Below are 17,064 nucleotides of genomic sequence, written 5' to 3' on the forward strand. Positions count from 1 at the left end.
CTCCCCCTCCGCTCCGCCCGGCGGAAGGTCTGGGAGATTCCTCTTGCTCTTTGCCTGATCCTCAGTGCGTCCCCCTGGTGTCTGACCTCCCTGACGCCTGTGCGCCCAGGCACGTGCCGTTGGGGGAGGGAGTGGTCTCTCATTTCGAGACCCCTTCCCTCCGCCTCGCTGCCCCAGACCCCAGGCCGGGCTGTCCCGTGGCCTCACAGCCACGCTCCCCAGTCCATGCGGGAAGCTGAGGCTGAGGGGCCACCCAGGGCTCTCAGGCTCCTCCCTCCTCCTCCGAAGGTGCTGCACCGGACCGGCCTCAGCAACCCCGACGGGCTGGCCGTGGACTGGGTGGGCGGCAACCTGTACTGGTGCGACAAAGGCCGGGACACCATCGAGGTGTCCAAGCTCAACGGGGCCTACCGGACGGTGCTGGTCAGCTCCGGCCTCCGGGAGCCCAGGGCTCTGGTGGTGGATGTGCAGAACGGGTAAGGGAGCTAGGAGTGGCGGGAGCCGGGAGCCGGTGAAAGCAGGCGGCCGGCGGCCAGGCCCCGCCTCCCCGCGTGCAGGTGGGAGCTGGAGGGACCAGTCGCTGGATCTCTCGGGCTCACTGCCCACCCTCCTGCCAGGTACCTGTACTGGACAGACTGGGGGGACCACTCGCTCATCGGCCGGATCGGCATGGACGGGTCTGGCCGCAGCGTCATCGTGGACACCAAGATCACGTGGCCCAACGGCCTGACCCTGGACTACGTCACCGAGCGCATCTACTGGGCCGACGCTCGGGAGGACTACATTGAGTTTGCCAGCTTGGATGGCTCCAATCGCCACGTTGGTCAGTCTGCCAGCCCTGATGGGGCTGGGGGTTGAAGCTTTCGGGATCAGGACGCAGGGCAAGAGTGGGCATAAAAGCCAGAGGGCACGGTCCGGGGGGCGGCCTAGGCCTGAGGACCCCTTCCCCGCGCGGTTCCAGATGACGCCCCGAGGCAGGCGGGCGTGGGGGCCTGGGGTTGGCGTACTCTAGCACCCCCCTTCCTGACAGGAGACCATGTGATGCTGGGGTGCAGGAGCCGGCTCAGACAGGCCGGGTTGGGGTCCCAGGGGTTCCAGCGCTGCCACTTACTAGCCGTGCGGCCTTGGGAAGCCACTGCCCCGTCTGGGGCTGAGCTGGCACCTGCCTCACGGAGTTGCTGACCCGTCCCCTGCCCCGTCCGCAGTGCTCAACCAGGACATCCCGCACATCTTCGCACTGACCTTGTTTGAGGACTACGTCTACTGGACCGACTGGGAGACCAAGTCCATCAACCGAGCCCACAAGACCACGGGCGCCAACAAGACGCTCCTCATCAGCACGCTGCACCGGCCCATGGACCTGCACGTCTTCCACGCCCTGCGCCAGCCCGACGGTGAGCCGCAGCGGGTGGGGGCGGGTGGGGGTGCCATCTCATCCCGCAGGTTGGCACCCTCCCAGTCTCCCCGGGGTTCCTGCCCACCCCTTCTCCAGCACCGGGAGATCCCAGAGGCTGTAGACAGGCCGTGGCCCGGCTCTCCGCCGCTCAGCCCATCCTGGGTCCCGCCCTGGAGTCTCAGCCCCAAGGCCCTGAGGGTGGTCAAGCAGGGCGGGCCTGGGTGCAGGGACCCCGAAGGCGGCGGCCATAGCTGAGGGAGGGCACAGGGGAGGCAGTGTGGGCTGCAGGCCTGGCCTCATCCTGGCACCGCGAGAGGCTCTCTCCTGTCTCTGGCCTCAGCTCCCTCCTGGGAGAGCAGGATTAGCTGGCTCCCCCCTGCCCGGGAGCGAGGGCTGGGCAGCCGCTGCGAGGCGGAGCAGGTGTTCGCCGCGAGCGCTGCCCGCGCTCTGCCCGGGGCCGGGGCTCAGGAGGGGCGGGCCGTCCGCTGGGCCCAGTCGCCGCCCTTGACCCCCTTGTTCTCCGGCAGTCCCCAACCACCCCTGCAAGGTCAACAACGGCGGCTGCAGCAACCTGTGCCTGCTGTCCCCCGGGGGCGGCCACAAGTGTGCCTGTCCCACCAACTTCTACCTGGGCAGCGACGGGCGCACCTGTGTGTCCAACTGCACGGCAAGCCAGGTGAGGCCGTCCCCCTGGACCCCCATTCAGCAATGCCTTGATCCCCCGGCCCCCACACCAGTACCCCCACTCCTCCTTTGGACCCCAACACCCTCTCTAATGTCCTCACGCATCTGGTTTTCCCACGCTAACACCCCCACATTTCTTGCCTACCTCTTGTCTCCCCACAGCAATACTTTTACACCCGTCACCTCACACAAACACCCCCACACCCTAACCCTGACCCTCCCTCACTAGTACCCCCAGCCCTCCCTCCACACAGACACCCCCTCACCTGGCCTTCCTGCCCTCATCGTATCCCCAGCCTTCGACCCAGCTCGTCCTCCCCCCAAAATACCCTGACCCTGCTTCTCCTGTGAGGCGTCCAGCCCCTCAGAGAAACCCCCCGAGTCCCCCAGACCCCCACCAACCCCTCTCGCCCCGCCTGCCCTCCAGTTTGTGTGCAAGAACGACAAGTGCATCCCCTTCTGGTGGAAGTGTGACACGGAGGACGACTGCGGGGACCACTCGGACGAGCCTCCGGACTGCCGTGAGTGCCGGCGGGTGGCCAGGGGCCCGGGGGGGGGGCAGCCCCCCGGCCCCCGCTCCTGATGCGGAGCCCCCCCCCTCCCCCCGCAGACGAGTTCAAGTGCCGCCCGGGGCAGTTTCAGTGCTCAACCGGCATCTGCACGAACCCCGCCTTCATCTGCGACGGGGACAACGACTGCCAGGACAACAGTGACGAGGCCAACTGCGGTGAGGCCGCCCCCGCCCTGTGCCTCCTGGGGTCTGGGGGTCCCGCCCCCTGTGCCTCCTGGGGTCTGGGGGTTCCGCCCCCTGTGCCTCCCTGGGATCTGGGGGTTCCGTGCTGCGCTCTGAGGGCAAGCTCAGCCCGGCCGGCTGCCTCCAGGCCCTGAGCCTCATCCACACCAATGACCCCGCTCGCCTCCCCTCCCCCAGACATCCACGTCTGCTTGCCCAGCCAGTTCAAGTGCACCAACACCAACCGCTGTATCCCCGGCATCTTCCGCTGCAACGGGCAGGACAACTGCGGGGATGGGGAGGACGAGAGGGACTGCCGTGAGTGCCCCCCTTCCCTCCTCTCCCCGCGCCCCCCCCCCCTCCGCTGTGGCAGGGAAGGGGGTGGTGGGAAACCACAATTCCCATTGAAAACTGCTCCTCGGGGCCTGCTGCCCTCCAGGAACGCTGACAGAGGGCAGCGTGCATTGTACGGGGTGTTGGGTTTGCTCCTAAAGTCATGGCGCTCGGTAGAGGGATGGGCAGGTCCAGGAGCACAAAGCACCAAAGGCAGGTAGACTGTCTCTTCCCCCCAAGAGAGTGCTGGCAGGAGGCAGGGCCGGGCGGGCTGGGGAGCCGGGCGCGGTGACTGGACGGCGGTGGGAGACACAAGGCGAGCCCTCATTCTGCCCCCCCCCCCCCACAGCCGAGGTGACCTGTGCCCCCAACCAGTTCCAGTGCTCCATCACCAAGCGCTGCATCCCCCGCGTCTGGGTGTGCGACCGGGACAACGACTGCGTGGACGGCAGTGACGAGCCTGCCAACTGCAGTGAGTGGCCTGGCGCCTGGGGAGCCCGGAGCCCCCTGGGGCCCCCTCAGTGCCCACTCCCACCCTCACAGCACCTTCCTGAGTCGCCTCCCCTCACCGCCCGCCCCCCCTTGCAGCCCAGATGACCTGCGGGGTGGATGAGTTCCGCTGCAAGGACTCCGGCCGCTGCATCCCGGCGCGCTGGAAGTGCGACGGGGAGGACGACTGCGGGGACGGCTCTGATGAGCCCAAGGAGGAGTGTGGTGAGCTCCCCAGCCCCAGATTCAAGGGCAAGGATCCTGCCGGGTGGGGGTGGGCGTGGGCCCCGGCCGCCGATAGGGTGGGGTGGAGCTGGGCTGCCTGCCCAGGGGTCACCGGCGGCCTCGCCCCGGCTCCTGCGTCTCCTGCGTCTCCTGTGGGATTCCCTGTCCTGGAGCCCCTGCACCTCCTCAGCACACGCCTGTGCGGAACCCGTGAGGCCCGTTAATCCCTCCCGAGGCAGCTCCCCCACGCGTGTCCCTCCTGCCCCGTAACGGCCTCCTGTGCTGACCTGTCTCGGGCTGGAGCGCCCACTCCCCTGCCCCCCCCCCCCGTGTGGACCCTGACGTCTGCCCGACTCTGCCCGACGGCCCCAACCTGCCTCCCCAGACGAGCGCACCTGTGAGCCCTACCAGTTCCGCTGCAAGAACAACCGCTGCGTGCCCGGCCGCTGGCAGTGTGACTACGACAACGACTGTGGGGACAACTCCGACGAGGAGAGCTGCAGTACGTCCCCTCCCCACCGCCCAGCAGGCGCCCGCCCTGCCCGCACGCCCCCAGCTGCACCAGGGCAGCTGCCTCCAGGGCTGGGGGTCAGGAGCCCCCCACCCCACCCCGCTCCATGCTGTGTATTTGAGTTTGTGCCATTTCACCTCATCTCATGTTTCTCTCCATTTTCACACTGTCCTCTCGGGGTTACAGAGGTAGGTGTCGCCGATGTGCTGTGCTCCCACCACACCCCGCCCCTGCCCACAGCCCACCCATCCCCGTGCCGTGCCTCAGCCCATCGTCCCTGACTGGCCGCTCCCTAAACCCTGGTGCTTGTCTTAGTGGTCTTGTCCCTCCCCGCCCTTCCCCACACACAGTGTGTCCCGAGGGCAGGGCCAGGGACCCGTGCCCGCCCTCCTGTGTGTGCCCCAAGGGTGAGTGGGTGCCCTCTGTGCCCGGCTGGCCCCCTGAGGACAGCCAGTGGCCGCACGGGATTGGTTGAGCATTTTGGTCGTCGTGCCAGTCAGCTGCGGCCTTCAGGAACACAGCGATGGGTGGTCTTCCTCTGCCAAGGGCTGGAGGTGCCCTCGAGGGCTGGGTGCCCACGCCCACCTCCCGGGGCCTGTCTCGTCCTTCCCCAGCCCCTCGCCCCTGCTCGGAGAGTGAGTTTTCCTGTGCCAACGGCCGCTGCATCGCTGGGCGCTGGAAATGTGACGGGGACCACGACTGTGCGGATGGCTCGGACGAGGTGGGCAGGGAAACCGGAAGGGGGCGGTCAGAGCAGGGCCGCCGGGGACCCAGGTCTGACCAGGATGCCGCTCCCCGGCCCACAGAAGGACTGCACGCCCCGCTGTGACATGGACCAGTTCCAGTGCAAGAGCGGGCACTGCATCCCCCTGCGCTGGCGCTGTGATGCGGACGCTGACTGCATGGACGGCAGCGACGAGGAAGCCTGCGGCACTGGCGGTGAGCCCTGCCCACCCCCACCCACACCAGCCCTGGCCCAGGAGCCAGTTGGGCTGGAATCCAGCAGAAACGGCGGGCTATGTCCATCCCGGCCTCGCCCATACGTTCCCAGAAGGCAGTCGGTTGCCCTGAGAAACAGAGTCTCTGCTCAATCTCCTTCCCCGGGAAATGAGGCGGGGCCTGCTGACCTGGGGGGCTCCGCAGCCTACAGGGGCCTGTGAAGCCGGTGAGACCCCGACAGGGAGGGCAGGCATCCTGGCTCTGCCCTGGGGGCTGAGGACGGGCTGGAACCCAGCCTCCCGACTCCCAGCCCCAAGCTCCTCGCCCTGGAGGGGGCCCGTGTCCTGCAGCCACCACCAGAGAGGGCTCTCTGGACCCTCCTGGACACTCTTCCCAAAGGCCTTTTCTCCCCGAAATAGCAGAGGAGGCAGCTCTGCCCAGCTGCCCCGACTGGTCGAAAACTACACCTGGGTCCCGTCCGGCTGTCCCACCGCCGGCCCGTGGCTTGGCCTCCACGGTGGAGGGCGGGTCTGGGCCGGGTCCTGCCCCTGGACCCTGGCTGCCTGGGCTCAGCCGCTGTTGGCTCTCTGCCCCCGGCCTGTAGTGCGGACCTGCCCGCTGGACGAGTTCCAGTGCAACAACACCCTGTGCAAGCCCCTGGCGTGGAAGTGTGACGGCGAGGACGACTGCGGGGACAACTCCGACGAGAACCCTGAGGAGTGCGGTGAGTGAGGCTCTGAGGCTCTGAGGCGAGGGCAGAGCGCTGGGGCGGGGCGGGGCTCCGGCCGCCAGGGCCCAGCAGCTCGCCCAGGGCTGACCGGCTCTGTCTCCTGCAGCCCGGTTTGTGTGCCCCCCGAACCGGCCCTTCCGCTGCAAGAACGACCGCGTCTGCTTGTGGATCGGCCGCCAGTGTGACGGCACCGACAACTGCGGGGACGGGACTGATGAGGAGGACTGTGGTGAGCAAGGGCCAGTGAGGAGGAGCTGGGGCCTGGGTGGGGGTGCACGGGGAGGAGGGCTGGGCCAAGTGGGAGCTGTGTCCAGGGAATGGACTTACTGGAAGGGGAGGTTCCAGGGCTGGGAGCGTGGGGGCCCTCCCCCAGGGAGGCGCTGGCGGCTTCCTGATGCCCGAGGCCTGGAGGTGGAGACAATGTCTAACCAGCCTCTCCTGCAAGCTTGACAAGTGGCTGGGCTTGTCCCCCCTTTACCCTTGGCTCCTGGGAGGAAGGGGCGGGGTGGCGAATGCCCGGGACCTGAAGCCCCGCTCTCCGCAGAGCCCCCCACGGCTCAGACCCCCCACTGCAAAGACAAGAAGGAGTTTCTGTGCCGGAACCAGCGCTGCCTCTCCTCCTCGCTGCGCTGCAACATGTTCGACGACTGTGGGGACGGCTCCGACGAGGAGGACTGCAGCATCGGTGAGGGGGGCGTGCGGGGCAGCTGGGGGCAGAGAGCCAAAGCCCGGGCCCGGGGCGGCTCCGGGGAGGGGACCCACTCTCTGTCCCCCACAGACCCCAAGCTGACCAGCTGTGCCACCAACGCCAGCATCTGCGGGGATGAGGCACGCTGCGTGCGCACCGAGAAAGCCGCCTACTGTGCCTGCCGCGCCGGCTTCCACACGGTGCCGGGCCAGCCCGGATGCCAGGGTAGGAAGGGGGGACGGGCTGGGCGGGGGGGGGGGGGGGGGGGGGCAGAAACCGCAGCCACATGGGGTTTCTCCATGACCCTCCCTGTCACCCCAGACATCAACGAGTGCCTGCGCTTCGGCACCTGCTCCCAGCTCTGCAACAACACCAAGGGCGGCCACCTCTGCAGCTGCGCGCGCAACTTCATGAAGACGCACAACACCTGCAAGGCTGAAGGTGCGGGGCCGCGGGGGGCGGGGACAAGGCGCGGGGGCGGGGCTTGCAGCGCCAGGATATACATGGGGCGGACCTGGGGTGGGGTGCTGTCCTCCGTACACCCCTGCCAAGTGTGGAACGCAGAGCTGCAGGTGCCGCTCTGTGCTGGTGGCCACACGGGGCGGTGTGGGCCGGCTCATCCAGGAAGGCTGAGCACACACCCCCCACACGTGCCTCCCGCCCGCCACTTCCGGGGGGCACGGACGCACATCGCCACACTTGCAGTCACATGGACCCCCTTGCGTGTCCCCTTCATGCTTCCCTTTTGTCAGCTTATTGGGATGTAAGCAGGAAAGTTGTCAGGTATTTAATGTGTACGAGGTGATGATTTGATACACGTACAACTTGTGAAAGGATTCCCCCCGCCGAGTTCATTAACACACCCATCGGCTCACACGTTACCTTTTGTTTTTGAACACGTAAGTTCTCGCCCGTGAGCTTAGACACACACCTGCAGCGTCCTGTGCCTGTGCAGAAGCACGCCCACACACCCAAGTGCACTCCCATGCGCACGCATACCTACCCCCCTCCATGTCTGTGCGCATAAGCCCACACGCGTGTGCACCCGTGAGCACACGTCAGACAGTGTGTAGGAGAGAGCCTGGTGATGACAGCCAGAGGCCATGAGGAGCCGAGGCCCGTGGGGCTGGGGGAGCCGGGGCCTCCGGGGGGCAGGTCCCCTGGATAAGCTCGAGGAGGAGAGGAGGAAGGACATTCCGAGGGCTGGGGCTGGCACGGGGCGCTGGGCTGAGCCGAGGCTTCTGACCAGGAGACTGATGAGGAGCGAAGACGTTGTTAGTGTGCAAGGGGCTGGGCTGGGTGAGGAGCGCGTCTCGGGCACACCCCTCCCAGCACCAGGCCCGACGGCCCCCGGCCGGCCTCCCGCCCCCGCCTTCCCCACACCCCACAGCTGGCCTCTTGCCCTCCAGGCTCCGAGTACCAGGTGCTGTACATCGCCGACGACAACGAGATCCGCAGCCTGTTCCCCAGCCACCCCCACTCGGCTTACGAGCAGGCCTTCCAGGGCGATGAGAGCGTCCGCATCGACGCCATGGACGTGCACGTCAAGGCCGGCCGCGTCTACTGGACCAACTGGCACACGGGCACCATCTCCTACCGCAGCCTGCCCCCCGCGGCACCTCCCACCACTTCCAACCGTCACCGGCGAGAGATTGACCGGGGTGTCACCCACCTGAATGTGAGCACCAGCCCGGGGTGGGGCCCAAAGAGCCGCGGGTTCTGAGCAGAGTTTGACAAGGACAGTGAGGGGCAGGGGTGCGACTGAAGGGAGGGGCGGTCAGGATACGTCGGAGGCACGGACCGCAGGCGGCAGGGCAGCGAGTCTGCGGCCCCCGGACAGGGCACTGGGCACACAGGCTGCAGTTAGAGCCGCATCCAACTCCCGGTCCCCATGCCACCCACTGCCAATCTTGGCCAACCTATCTGGCCTCTTTGGGCCTCACTTTGTTCCGCAATAAAGCAGCGTAATGATAGCTAATCCAGCAAAATACGTGGGAGCGCTAAGGGTGGCCCGTAAGGTAATTATCTGTTGAATCTGCTCAAAGCCGGGGATTAGCTCTCAGTCTGGGATGAGTTTTTGGCGGAGAATGGCTGGCGGAGTTGGGGGGCGTGGATAATGGGCAGGAAGACAAGAGGTGGCATCCCTGACACTGTGATCCCCCCGTTCAGATTTCAGGGCTGAAGATGCCAAGGGGCATCGCCATCGACTGGGTGGCCGGGAACGTGTACTGGACGGACTCCGGCCGAGACGTGATCGAGGTGGCGCAAATGAAGGGCGAGAACCGCAAGACGCTCATCTCCGGCATGATTGACGAGCCCCACGCCATCGTGGTGGACCCGCTGAGGGGGTGGGCAGGGCTCTGGGGGGGGGGCGTCTGGGCTGGGCCAGGGGTGGGGGTGGGGCCCCACACCCCAGGTGCACTCTTTTGCCGCCCAGACCAGCCTGGGCGTGAGTCTTCCTGGGCCTCAGGTCTCCCCACCTGGCCCTCCCCTGCTGCCTGTGCCCAGGACTCCCGCCTGGCTGCTCAGACCGGGGCCTGACTGCCACGTGGCTGCTGTCCTGGGCGGCCCGGGTCTGGGCTGCTCCTCGGCCCCCGGAGGCGGCTCTCCCGCCTAGCGGACCTGGATCAGCACATTGTGGTTTTTGAAGAAGAGTCTTAACCTGGCCAGGGACCTGGCTCCCCTGATTCTCTCTGGAGGAGGCAGATAGAGCGCCCTCCGAAGGCCCAGAAGGCCCTGTGCCCAGGCCAGGAACCTGCTGGCCCCCTTGGCCGGCCTCCTCAGGTCCTACCCGTACTCACGCCTTCTCCCTCCCCAGCACCATGTACTGGTCGGATTGGGGGAACCACCCCAAGATTGAGACGGCGGCGATGGATGGGACGCTGCGGGAGACACTGGTACAGGACAACATCCAGTGGCCCACAGGTCTGTGGCGGCGGCGGGCAGGGCGTGGCAGGGGCGGATGCGACGAAGTCACACGAAAGCTGGGGAGGGGACAGCTCCCACGGATGGGCAGGCGGAGCTTTTCCAAAAGAGCGATGGGTGGTGGTTGTGGGAACGGGGTGGGGCGGTCCCCACACGGAGACAGTTCTGCGTCTCCCCGGCCTGAGGCGGGGAGCCTGGGCCTCACCGCGCTGTCTCCCCAGGCCTGGCCGTGGATTATCACAATGAGCGGCTGTACTGGGCGGATGCCAAGCTCTCGGTCATCGGCAGCATCCGGCTCAACGGCACTGACCCCATCGTGGCTGCTGACAGCAAACGAGGTGAGTGTCTGACAGCAGCCTTGGCCACCCCGACCTCGGGCCTCCATCCTCTCCACTGAGCCCACGGCCTCCCCGGTGCCCGCTGTCCTCCCCGGCCCGGCCCCCGACCACCCTGCGGGGCCTTCCCTGCACCAGCCCTGCAGGCCCAAGGCCCACTCCGACCCTCTGGCCCGCTTGTCCATTCATTCATTACATCCATGGATATTGAGCTGCATGGAGGTGGCAGTAGGAACTTCGCAAATGTGGGGAGAGGCAGCAGAAGTCAGTCCTGGCCCCAGAAGTCTAGGGGTGATGGGCCTCGTGCCGGAGGTCGCCACAGGAGGCAGGAGAGGCTGGGGCACGTGGTTTGGGACATGTTGGATTGGAGGTGCCTGGGAACCATGAGGCCAGTGTCCTGGAGAGTGTGACCAGGGCCTGAGTCCCCTCCACGTCCTCCCCCAGGCCTGAGTCACCCCTTCAGCATCGATGTCTTTGAGGATTACATCTACGGTGTCACCTACATCAATAATCGTGTCTTCAAGATCCATAAGTTTGGACACAGCCCCCTGGTCAACCTGACGGGGGGCCTGAACCATGCCTCGGACGTGGTCCTGTACCACCAGCACAAGCAGCCTGAAGGTGGGCGGGGGGAGGCCCAGGCGGGGGCGGGAAGGCAGGGGGCATCGAGTCTCCACGCCGTGGCCTCGGTTCCCGGTGGGCAGGGGCGTTCTGGGTCCTCAGGGCTCAGCCTCCTCCTGCCCTGGCCCACACCTGCAGTGACCAACCCCTGTGACCGCAAGAAGTGCGAGTGGCTCTGCCTGCTGAGCCCCAGCGGCCCCGTCTGCACCTGCCCCAACGGGAAGCGCCTGGACAACGGCACCTGCGTGGCTGTGCCCTCGCCAACGCCCCCGCCCGACGGTAGGCTCGGCCCTCCCTGCCCCGTCCCCTGCCCAGGCCCTCCTCCCGCAGCCCCTGAGTTCCCCCCTCCCTGGCTCTGTCTGTGGTCCTCCCCGCAGCCCCTCGGCCGGGAACCTGTAACCTGCAGTGCTTCAACGGCGGCAGCTGCTTCCTCAACGCCCGGAGGCAGCCCAAGTGCCGCTGCCAGCCCCGCTACACGGGGGACAAGTGCGAGCTGGACCAGTGCTGGGAGCACTGCCAAAATGGGGGCACCTGCGCGGCCTCCCCCTCGGGTACGCCCTCCGCTTTCCCAGCGGGACTGCTCCCAGCCCCTCGGCCCGAGCCCCCAAACCCACTGCCGCCTCAGGCAAATCCCCAGCCCTGCCCTACCTTCCCCTCTGCCTCCTGCACGCCTCCTGCCCCAGCCCAGGGTCCCGCCCCCTGCTGTCTGCCTCCCGCCCAGAGCCTCACAGCCCTGCTCCTCCGCAGTGGGGCCGGGGAGTTCCGTGGGCCGCAGCCCCACTCACACATCCTCTCCGCAGGCGTGCCCACGTGCCGCTGCCCCACGGGCTTCACGGGCCCCAGGTGCACCCAGCAGGTGTGTGCGGGCTACTGTGCCAACAACAGCACCTGCACGGTCAACCAGGGCAACCAGCCCCAGTGCCGATGCCTACCTGGCTTCCTGGGTGACCGCTGCCAATACCGTGAGTTAGCCACCCCCGGGCCCCGGGGCGGGCGAGGGGAGCGGGGGACCTGAGAGCCCGGGATGGGAGCCACAGGCGTGAGTTCCAGGGAGGAAGGCCGTTCGTAGCTCAGCCAGGCCAGGTAGCTGGTGCTCCCTGGGGGTGTGGGCACGCCCTCTGAGCAAGTGAGCCCTCTGGCATCAGGATTAGTCAGTGCCCGGTCAGGATGCTCAAGGACATCCTTGTCCCCTGGAGCCTCTGAGGTGGGCATCACCCAGACCTGGGGCGTCCAGCTCCCCCCACATATACAACATGGGAGACCCTCATGAGGGTGGGGCTTCAGGCATCTCCTGTCCGCCCACCAACCCACAGGGCAGTGCTCTGGCTACTGTGAGAACTTCGGCACGTGCCAGATGGCTGCTGACGGCTCCCGGCAGTGCCGCTGCACCACCCACTTCGAGGGGCCCAGGTGCGAAGTGAATAAGTGCAGCCGCTGTCTCGATGGAACCTGCACGGTCAACAAGCAGAGTGGGGACGTCACCTGCAAGTGAGTGCCTGGCTAGACCCTGCCCTGTCCCAGTTTTATGCCCCATCTGCTCCTCCCAGCCCTGCCCTTCCCCTACCCGTCTCTCAGACACCCTCTACCAGCCCTGCCCCTGCCCTGCCCCTGCCCCAGCCTCTCAGACACCCTCTACCAGCCCTGCCCCTGCCCCAGCCTCTCAGACACCCTGTACCAGCCCTGCCCTGCCCCTGCCCCAGCCTCTCAGACACCCTGTACCAGCCCTGCCCTGCCCCTGCCCCAGCCTCTCAGACACCCTGTACCAGCCCTGCCCAGCATCTCACTTCTTCTTGCAGCTGCTCGGATGGCCGGGTGGCCCCCAGCTGTCTGACCTGCGCTGGCCACTGCAGCAATGGCGGGTCCTGCACCATGAACAGCAAAATGATGCCTGAGTGCCAGTGAGTTGGGCCTGAGCCTCACTGAGGCCTAGGTCATCCCCTTCCCCAAATCTCAGTGGGACCATCAGGATCCCATGGCCCTTCTCCATCTCCCTGGCAGCCATGGCTCGAAGTCGTGCCTGCTCAGCTCTGCCCTCCTGTCTGCAGGTGCCCACCCCACATGGCAGGACCCCGGTGTGAAGAGCAAGTGGTCAGCCAACAGCAGTCCGGACGTAGGTGGCAGGGGGTGGGGAGGCATGGCTGCCGGGACCTGGAACTGGGAGGGGGGACTTGCTTCCTGTGCCTTCTGGACTGTTTCCCGTCTCCTCCCCTCTAGACATGGCCTCCATCCTCATCCCCCTGCTGTTGCTGCTACTGCTGCTTCTGGTAGCTGGAGTGGTATTCTGGTACAAGCGGCGAGTCCGGGGGTGAGTTCTGGGGAGTCTGGGAAATTCTAGTCATGACCACCCTCGCCGTCCACCTCTAGAGCCCCTGCCCCTGTGCTTCCGCCTCTCCCCAGGGCCAAGGGCTTCCAGCACCAGCGGATGACCAACGGGGCCATGAACGTGGAGATCGGGAACCCCACCTACAAGATGTATGAGGGCGGGGAGCCTGATGACGTGGGAGGCCTGCTGGATGCTGACTTCGCCCTGGACCCTGACAAGGTGGGCTGGGAAGACAGAGGAGTCGGCTTCTGGGGCAGGGATGAGAGGCTGCGGGTGGGATGACTAAGGGTGTTTGGGGGTGGGAGGCCAAGGCAGGGAGCCCAGCCTCGGAGTCCCACCTGAACCCTCTGTCACCTTACAGCCCACCAACTTCACCAACCCCGTGTACGCCACACTCTACATGGGTGGTCACGGCAGCCGCCACTCCTTGGCCAGCACGGATGAGAAGAGAGAACTCCTGGGCCGGGGCCCTGAGGATGAGATAGGGGACCCTTTGGCGTAGGCCTGGCCCCCGCCCCGTCGGACTTCCCCCAGAGAGCCTCCTGCCCCTGCCAGAGAAGTCCTTCCGTCAGCCCCCTCCTGCCCAGCCAGCCCTGCCCGGCCCGCCGGGATGTATAAATGTAAAAATGAAGGAATTACTTTTTATATGTGAGTGAGCAAGCGAGCGAGCACAGTATTATCTCTTTTCATTCTTCTCCTTCCTGCCCACTCCTCAGCAACCCCCCCCCCAATGCTGCCTTCAGGGAGGGGGGACATGGAGGGCTCTGGGGGCTCCTTTGGCTTACAGGTATAAGGGACCCCCACCTCCCATCTTCCCACCAAAATGCACCTCCACTGGGAGAGCTGGTGGTGCTGCCTCCCCTTCCTGGTCAAGACCCTTTGTCAGGGCTCTCCCTGTAGCCCCCCTTTACCCCCCCCCCCCGGCTCCCTGAGGGCTGATTCTGGGGCGGAGAGTCCTCGCTGCCCCTGTCTGGAGGGTTTGGCTCTGGCTGAGGTAGGAAGGAAAGGATGGAGTTTTTAGTTCTTGGGGCGTCCATCCCATGCCCCAGTCCCCATTCTAGGGGCAACCTTGAGATGGCCACGCTCAGTACCCCTCCCAGACAGGCACCCCATCTCCAGTGCCCCCACATGGCTCCCAGGGCTGGAGACTTTGGTAAACAGTCCCCCAGACTCCCCTCCCCTGGGGAGGAGGTGGGGCACACAGAGGACGGGCACGCGGGCAGCCCCGTTTTGGGGACAGGAACGTTTTAATAATTTTTGCTGAATTCCTTTACAACTAAATAACAGATATTGTTATAAATAAAACTGTTAAAAAAAAAAAGAAAAAAAGAAAAAAAAGAAAAGAAAAAAAAACCCACTTGTGTCTACCTTTGAGTGTGAGATTCTGGGAGCTGGGCTGTGCTTTCTGGCTTCAGCCACCAGAGGGAGCCCTGCTCCATGCCATGCTGGAGGCAGGCTTGAGAGTCTGAGTGCCCTTTTCCCTCCACCTGGGCAGTGGCAGAAGGGGGTGACACTGGACTTGACAGGAGAGATCTGCTTCTCCCCTGTGTGTGCCCTTGAGCAGGTGACTTCACCTCTCTGGGTCTTGTTTCCCTTGGCGCTGGGATACTAACCCCAAGATCTGTTTCTCTGCATTGTCACTTTTATGGGACACCACCACCACCCCTACCCACATGATCCCCCAGTGAGAAGTCCCACCACGAGAGATGAACACACTAGGTTTGTGAGGGGGTTGCTCATCCTTCAGGGTGGTCCCATACAGCTCTCTGCCTGAAGTTGTTCTTAAAGCGCTACCATCTCACATGTCATGGAGACCAATTAATCAGATGCCAAGAGTAGAACCCTGAATTCAGGAGAAGGGGGTCCTGGAGTGAAGGAGAGCAGGGAAAACCAGTTTGCCAGGCCCCGTGGGCCACCAGCAGACCTAGTTTATCCATCAGTTTAGACATCCCAGGGTGGACAGGAAAGGACAGCTGCAATCAAAGGGATCCCCGGTCTACTTCAACCCCTGACCCGAGAAGGGGACCTCTTGCAGGTCACACAGCTTTACACTGAGTCCCACTCTCCCCTCAACAGGAAATATGAGCTTAGGGTGGCTGCAAAGGCCCCTTACCCAACTCCCAAAGGGGGAGCATGCCTTTCATTCCCCTTCCCTCTTAGCTCTGAGATTTCACCTCCAACCTCGGCCTCCAAGCCACCTCTGAGATCTTCCACTGCCCCGTCTCCCCAAAGGGCCCAAGGGCAGAGGGATCCTGCTGAGAAGGGGAGTCCTTGATCTTTGAGAGGGAGGTTTGTGCACCCATCTGTCCACCAGGTGGCGCATGCACTCCTGCAGCGCCGCTCATCCTGAAGCCCAGCACAGCCCCCTCCCCAACACACTAATTATGCACCTGCGGGCGGACCCCAGCCCTGCCTCTCCCTTTCTTCCCAGGGGCTATTCTGCCACACCCCCTCCACCCTCCGCCAGCGGCTCCTCTCCCTCCCCCAGCGCCTGCCTGCTCCCCCTGCGCCCCGCCTGCTCCCCCACCACACCACCAGCAGCCCCACCCCCTCACTCTCTCCCTCTGCCAGCCGTACATCTGGCGCCCCCGGGGAGCCACTGATTCTCTGCCTGTCGCCTCAAGATCCTGGGCAAAGCGAGAGGGGCCCCCAGCTGCGGCTTGGAAGGCACACCCCTCCAGTCAGCATCCTCTCTCTGCCCCCCAGGAACAGCAAGGAGAGGGTCTAGCAGGAGGATGAGAGGGGCAGAACCCGGGGCAGGGGCGATATAGACAGAATGAGAGACGAGATACAGAGATGGAGAAATACAGGGACAGGCAAAGACCCCAAGAAGGGAGGAAGGGAGTGGTGTGTGTGTGTGTGTGTGTGTGTGTGTGTGTGTGGCTGGAGGGAGAAGTGGGTGACCTGAGATTGTAGCAGAAGGAGGGAAGATGGGGTGGGTCTGGGCTCCAGAAGATCAAGACCCTAGTGATGGGCATCCGTCCTGGGCACCCAAGGCCCCCACCCACTGTTGCCACACCCCTGGGCTTGAGGCCGGGGCTCAGGATTCTGGTTGGAGCCTCAGAGCCTCTGGCCTGGCCACTCCTGCCTCCTCCTCTCTGCTCCACTGGCACCCAGACTCCTGCCCCTGGCTGGCCGGCTGCCTGCCCGCCTCATCTTCGCAGCCTCCCTGATCTTCTGTGTGAGTGTCTGTCACATCCCTCTATCTATCTGCTTGTACGCGCCTGGGCTTATCTTCTGGACTGGCAGTGCCAGCGTACACCTGCCTGTGTGTCCGTCTGTCTGGATGCTTGCCTCTCTGCCCAGGCGAGGAAGCAGGGCAGGCTCTGAAGACCTGGTGGGTGTACTTGTCTCTTGGTGCAGCTGTGCATTTGTCTCTGTCTGTGCCCACTCCCGAGGGCGTGTAAACCAGCTGTGTGTGTCCGTGTGCCTCTAGCGTGTCTGGCCTCTGCGTGAATGTGTTTCACTCTGCCTGTGTGCTCAGCTCCGTGGTGTGGCCTGCCTGTGTGCATGGCTGGGTGTATGTGCTGGTGTCTCAGGGTATGCGCCTCTCTGTCTCTTTGCTTGTCTCTATCTCTCTCCCTGCCCCTATCTCTCTGTTTGTTCCGATCTGTTGGCTTGTCCCTCTCTCTAGCTGTCTAGGTGTGGGTCATACCACAACCTCAGCCACAGCATCAGTGCATAGCAACAGCTGACAGCTGAAGACCGGGCTGGAGAGAGAGAGAGAGAGAGAGAGAGAGAGAGAGAGAGAGAGAGAGAGAGAGACTAGGAGGAGGAAGGAGCTGGTGAAGAAACAGCCAAGAGGATAGGGACAGAGACAGGGCTGAGGACAGAGACAAGGACAGAGACAGCAAGGGGACAGGGATGGAGAGGAGCTGATGGTGAAAGATGGGACAGTGAGAGGGAAGGGAATAGAGATTACACCAATAGGCCAGGCAAGGCGGCGCTGAGGGGGGCTTTCTGCCCAACCCCCCCGCAGGGGCGCACTGGGGCGCCGGGGGGTCACGGGGGGGGGGGTGAGGGGCAAAGGTGAAAGGCCGGTCTAGCCGAGGAATACTGAGATCGCGGCGGTGCCCTGGGGGCGGGAGGGGCCGGCGGCGGGCGCCGTTTGTCAGCCCTATTGACAGACGTG

General features: G+C 65.1%; 1 protein-coding gene across 1 annotated transcript in view; it reads left to right on the forward strand.

Moving 5' to 3' along the window:
- LRP1 (LDL receptor related protein 1) overlaps positions 1 to 14,289 on the forward strand; it is an 80,321-nt gene extending 66,032 nt beyond the window's left edge. Inside the window, exons 59-89 of the mRNA XM_079774360.1 lie at positions 289 to 476; positions 618 to 823; positions 1,206 to 1,394; positions 1,924 to 2,072; positions 2,508 to 2,601; positions 2,691 to 2,807; positions 3,012 to 3,131; positions 3,496 to 3,618; positions 3,735 to 3,860; positions 4,246 to 4,362; positions 4,986 to 5,092; positions 5,178 to 5,310; positions 5,915 to 6,034; positions 6,147 to 6,269; positions 6,585 to 6,725; positions 6,819 to 6,953; positions 7,050 to 7,169; positions 8,138 to 8,406; positions 8,898 to 9,076; positions 9,547 to 9,653; positions 9,875 to 9,991; positions 10,433 to 10,609; positions 10,748 to 10,888; positions 10,987 to 11,160; positions 11,410 to 11,571; positions 11,923 to 12,097; positions 12,406 to 12,507; positions 12,655 to 12,719; positions 12,824 to 12,914; positions 13,007 to 13,151; positions 13,294 to 14,289. Coding sequence (XP_079630486.1) covers positions 289 to 476; positions 618 to 823; positions 1,206 to 1,394; positions 1,924 to 2,072; positions 2,508 to 2,601; positions 2,691 to 2,807; positions 3,012 to 3,131; positions 3,496 to 3,618; positions 3,735 to 3,860; positions 4,246 to 4,362; positions 4,986 to 5,092; positions 5,178 to 5,310; positions 5,915 to 6,034; positions 6,147 to 6,269; positions 6,585 to 6,725; positions 6,819 to 6,953; positions 7,050 to 7,169; positions 8,138 to 8,406; positions 8,898 to 9,076; positions 9,547 to 9,653; positions 9,875 to 9,991; positions 10,433 to 10,609; positions 10,748 to 10,888; positions 10,987 to 11,160; positions 11,410 to 11,571; positions 11,923 to 12,097; positions 12,406 to 12,507; positions 12,655 to 12,719; positions 12,824 to 12,914; positions 13,007 to 13,151; positions 13,294 to 13,434 — 4,353 coding nt within the window. The 3' untranslated portion in view covers positions 13,435 to 14,289. The remainder of the gene's footprint in view (positions 1 to 288; positions 477 to 617; positions 824 to 1,205; positions 1,395 to 1,923; positions 2,073 to 2,507; positions 2,602 to 2,690; positions 2,808 to 3,011; positions 3,132 to 3,495; positions 3,619 to 3,734; positions 3,861 to 4,245; positions 4,363 to 4,985; positions 5,093 to 5,177; positions 5,311 to 5,914; positions 6,035 to 6,146; positions 6,270 to 6,584; positions 6,726 to 6,818; positions 6,954 to 7,049; positions 7,170 to 8,137; positions 8,407 to 8,897; positions 9,077 to 9,546; positions 9,654 to 9,874; positions 9,992 to 10,432; positions 10,610 to 10,747; positions 10,889 to 10,986; positions 11,161 to 11,409; positions 11,572 to 11,922; positions 12,098 to 12,405; positions 12,508 to 12,654; positions 12,720 to 12,823; positions 12,915 to 13,006; positions 13,152 to 13,293) is intronic.
- Positions 14,290 to 17,064: the final 2,775 nt, after the last annotated feature.

Source organism: Cnephaeus nilssonii, assembly GCF_951640355.1.
Source record: "Cnephaeus nilssonii genome assembly, chromosome: 6".
Lineage (NCBI taxonomy): Eukaryota > Metazoa > Chordata > Mammalia > Chiroptera > Vespertilionidae > Cnephaeus > Cnephaeus nilssonii.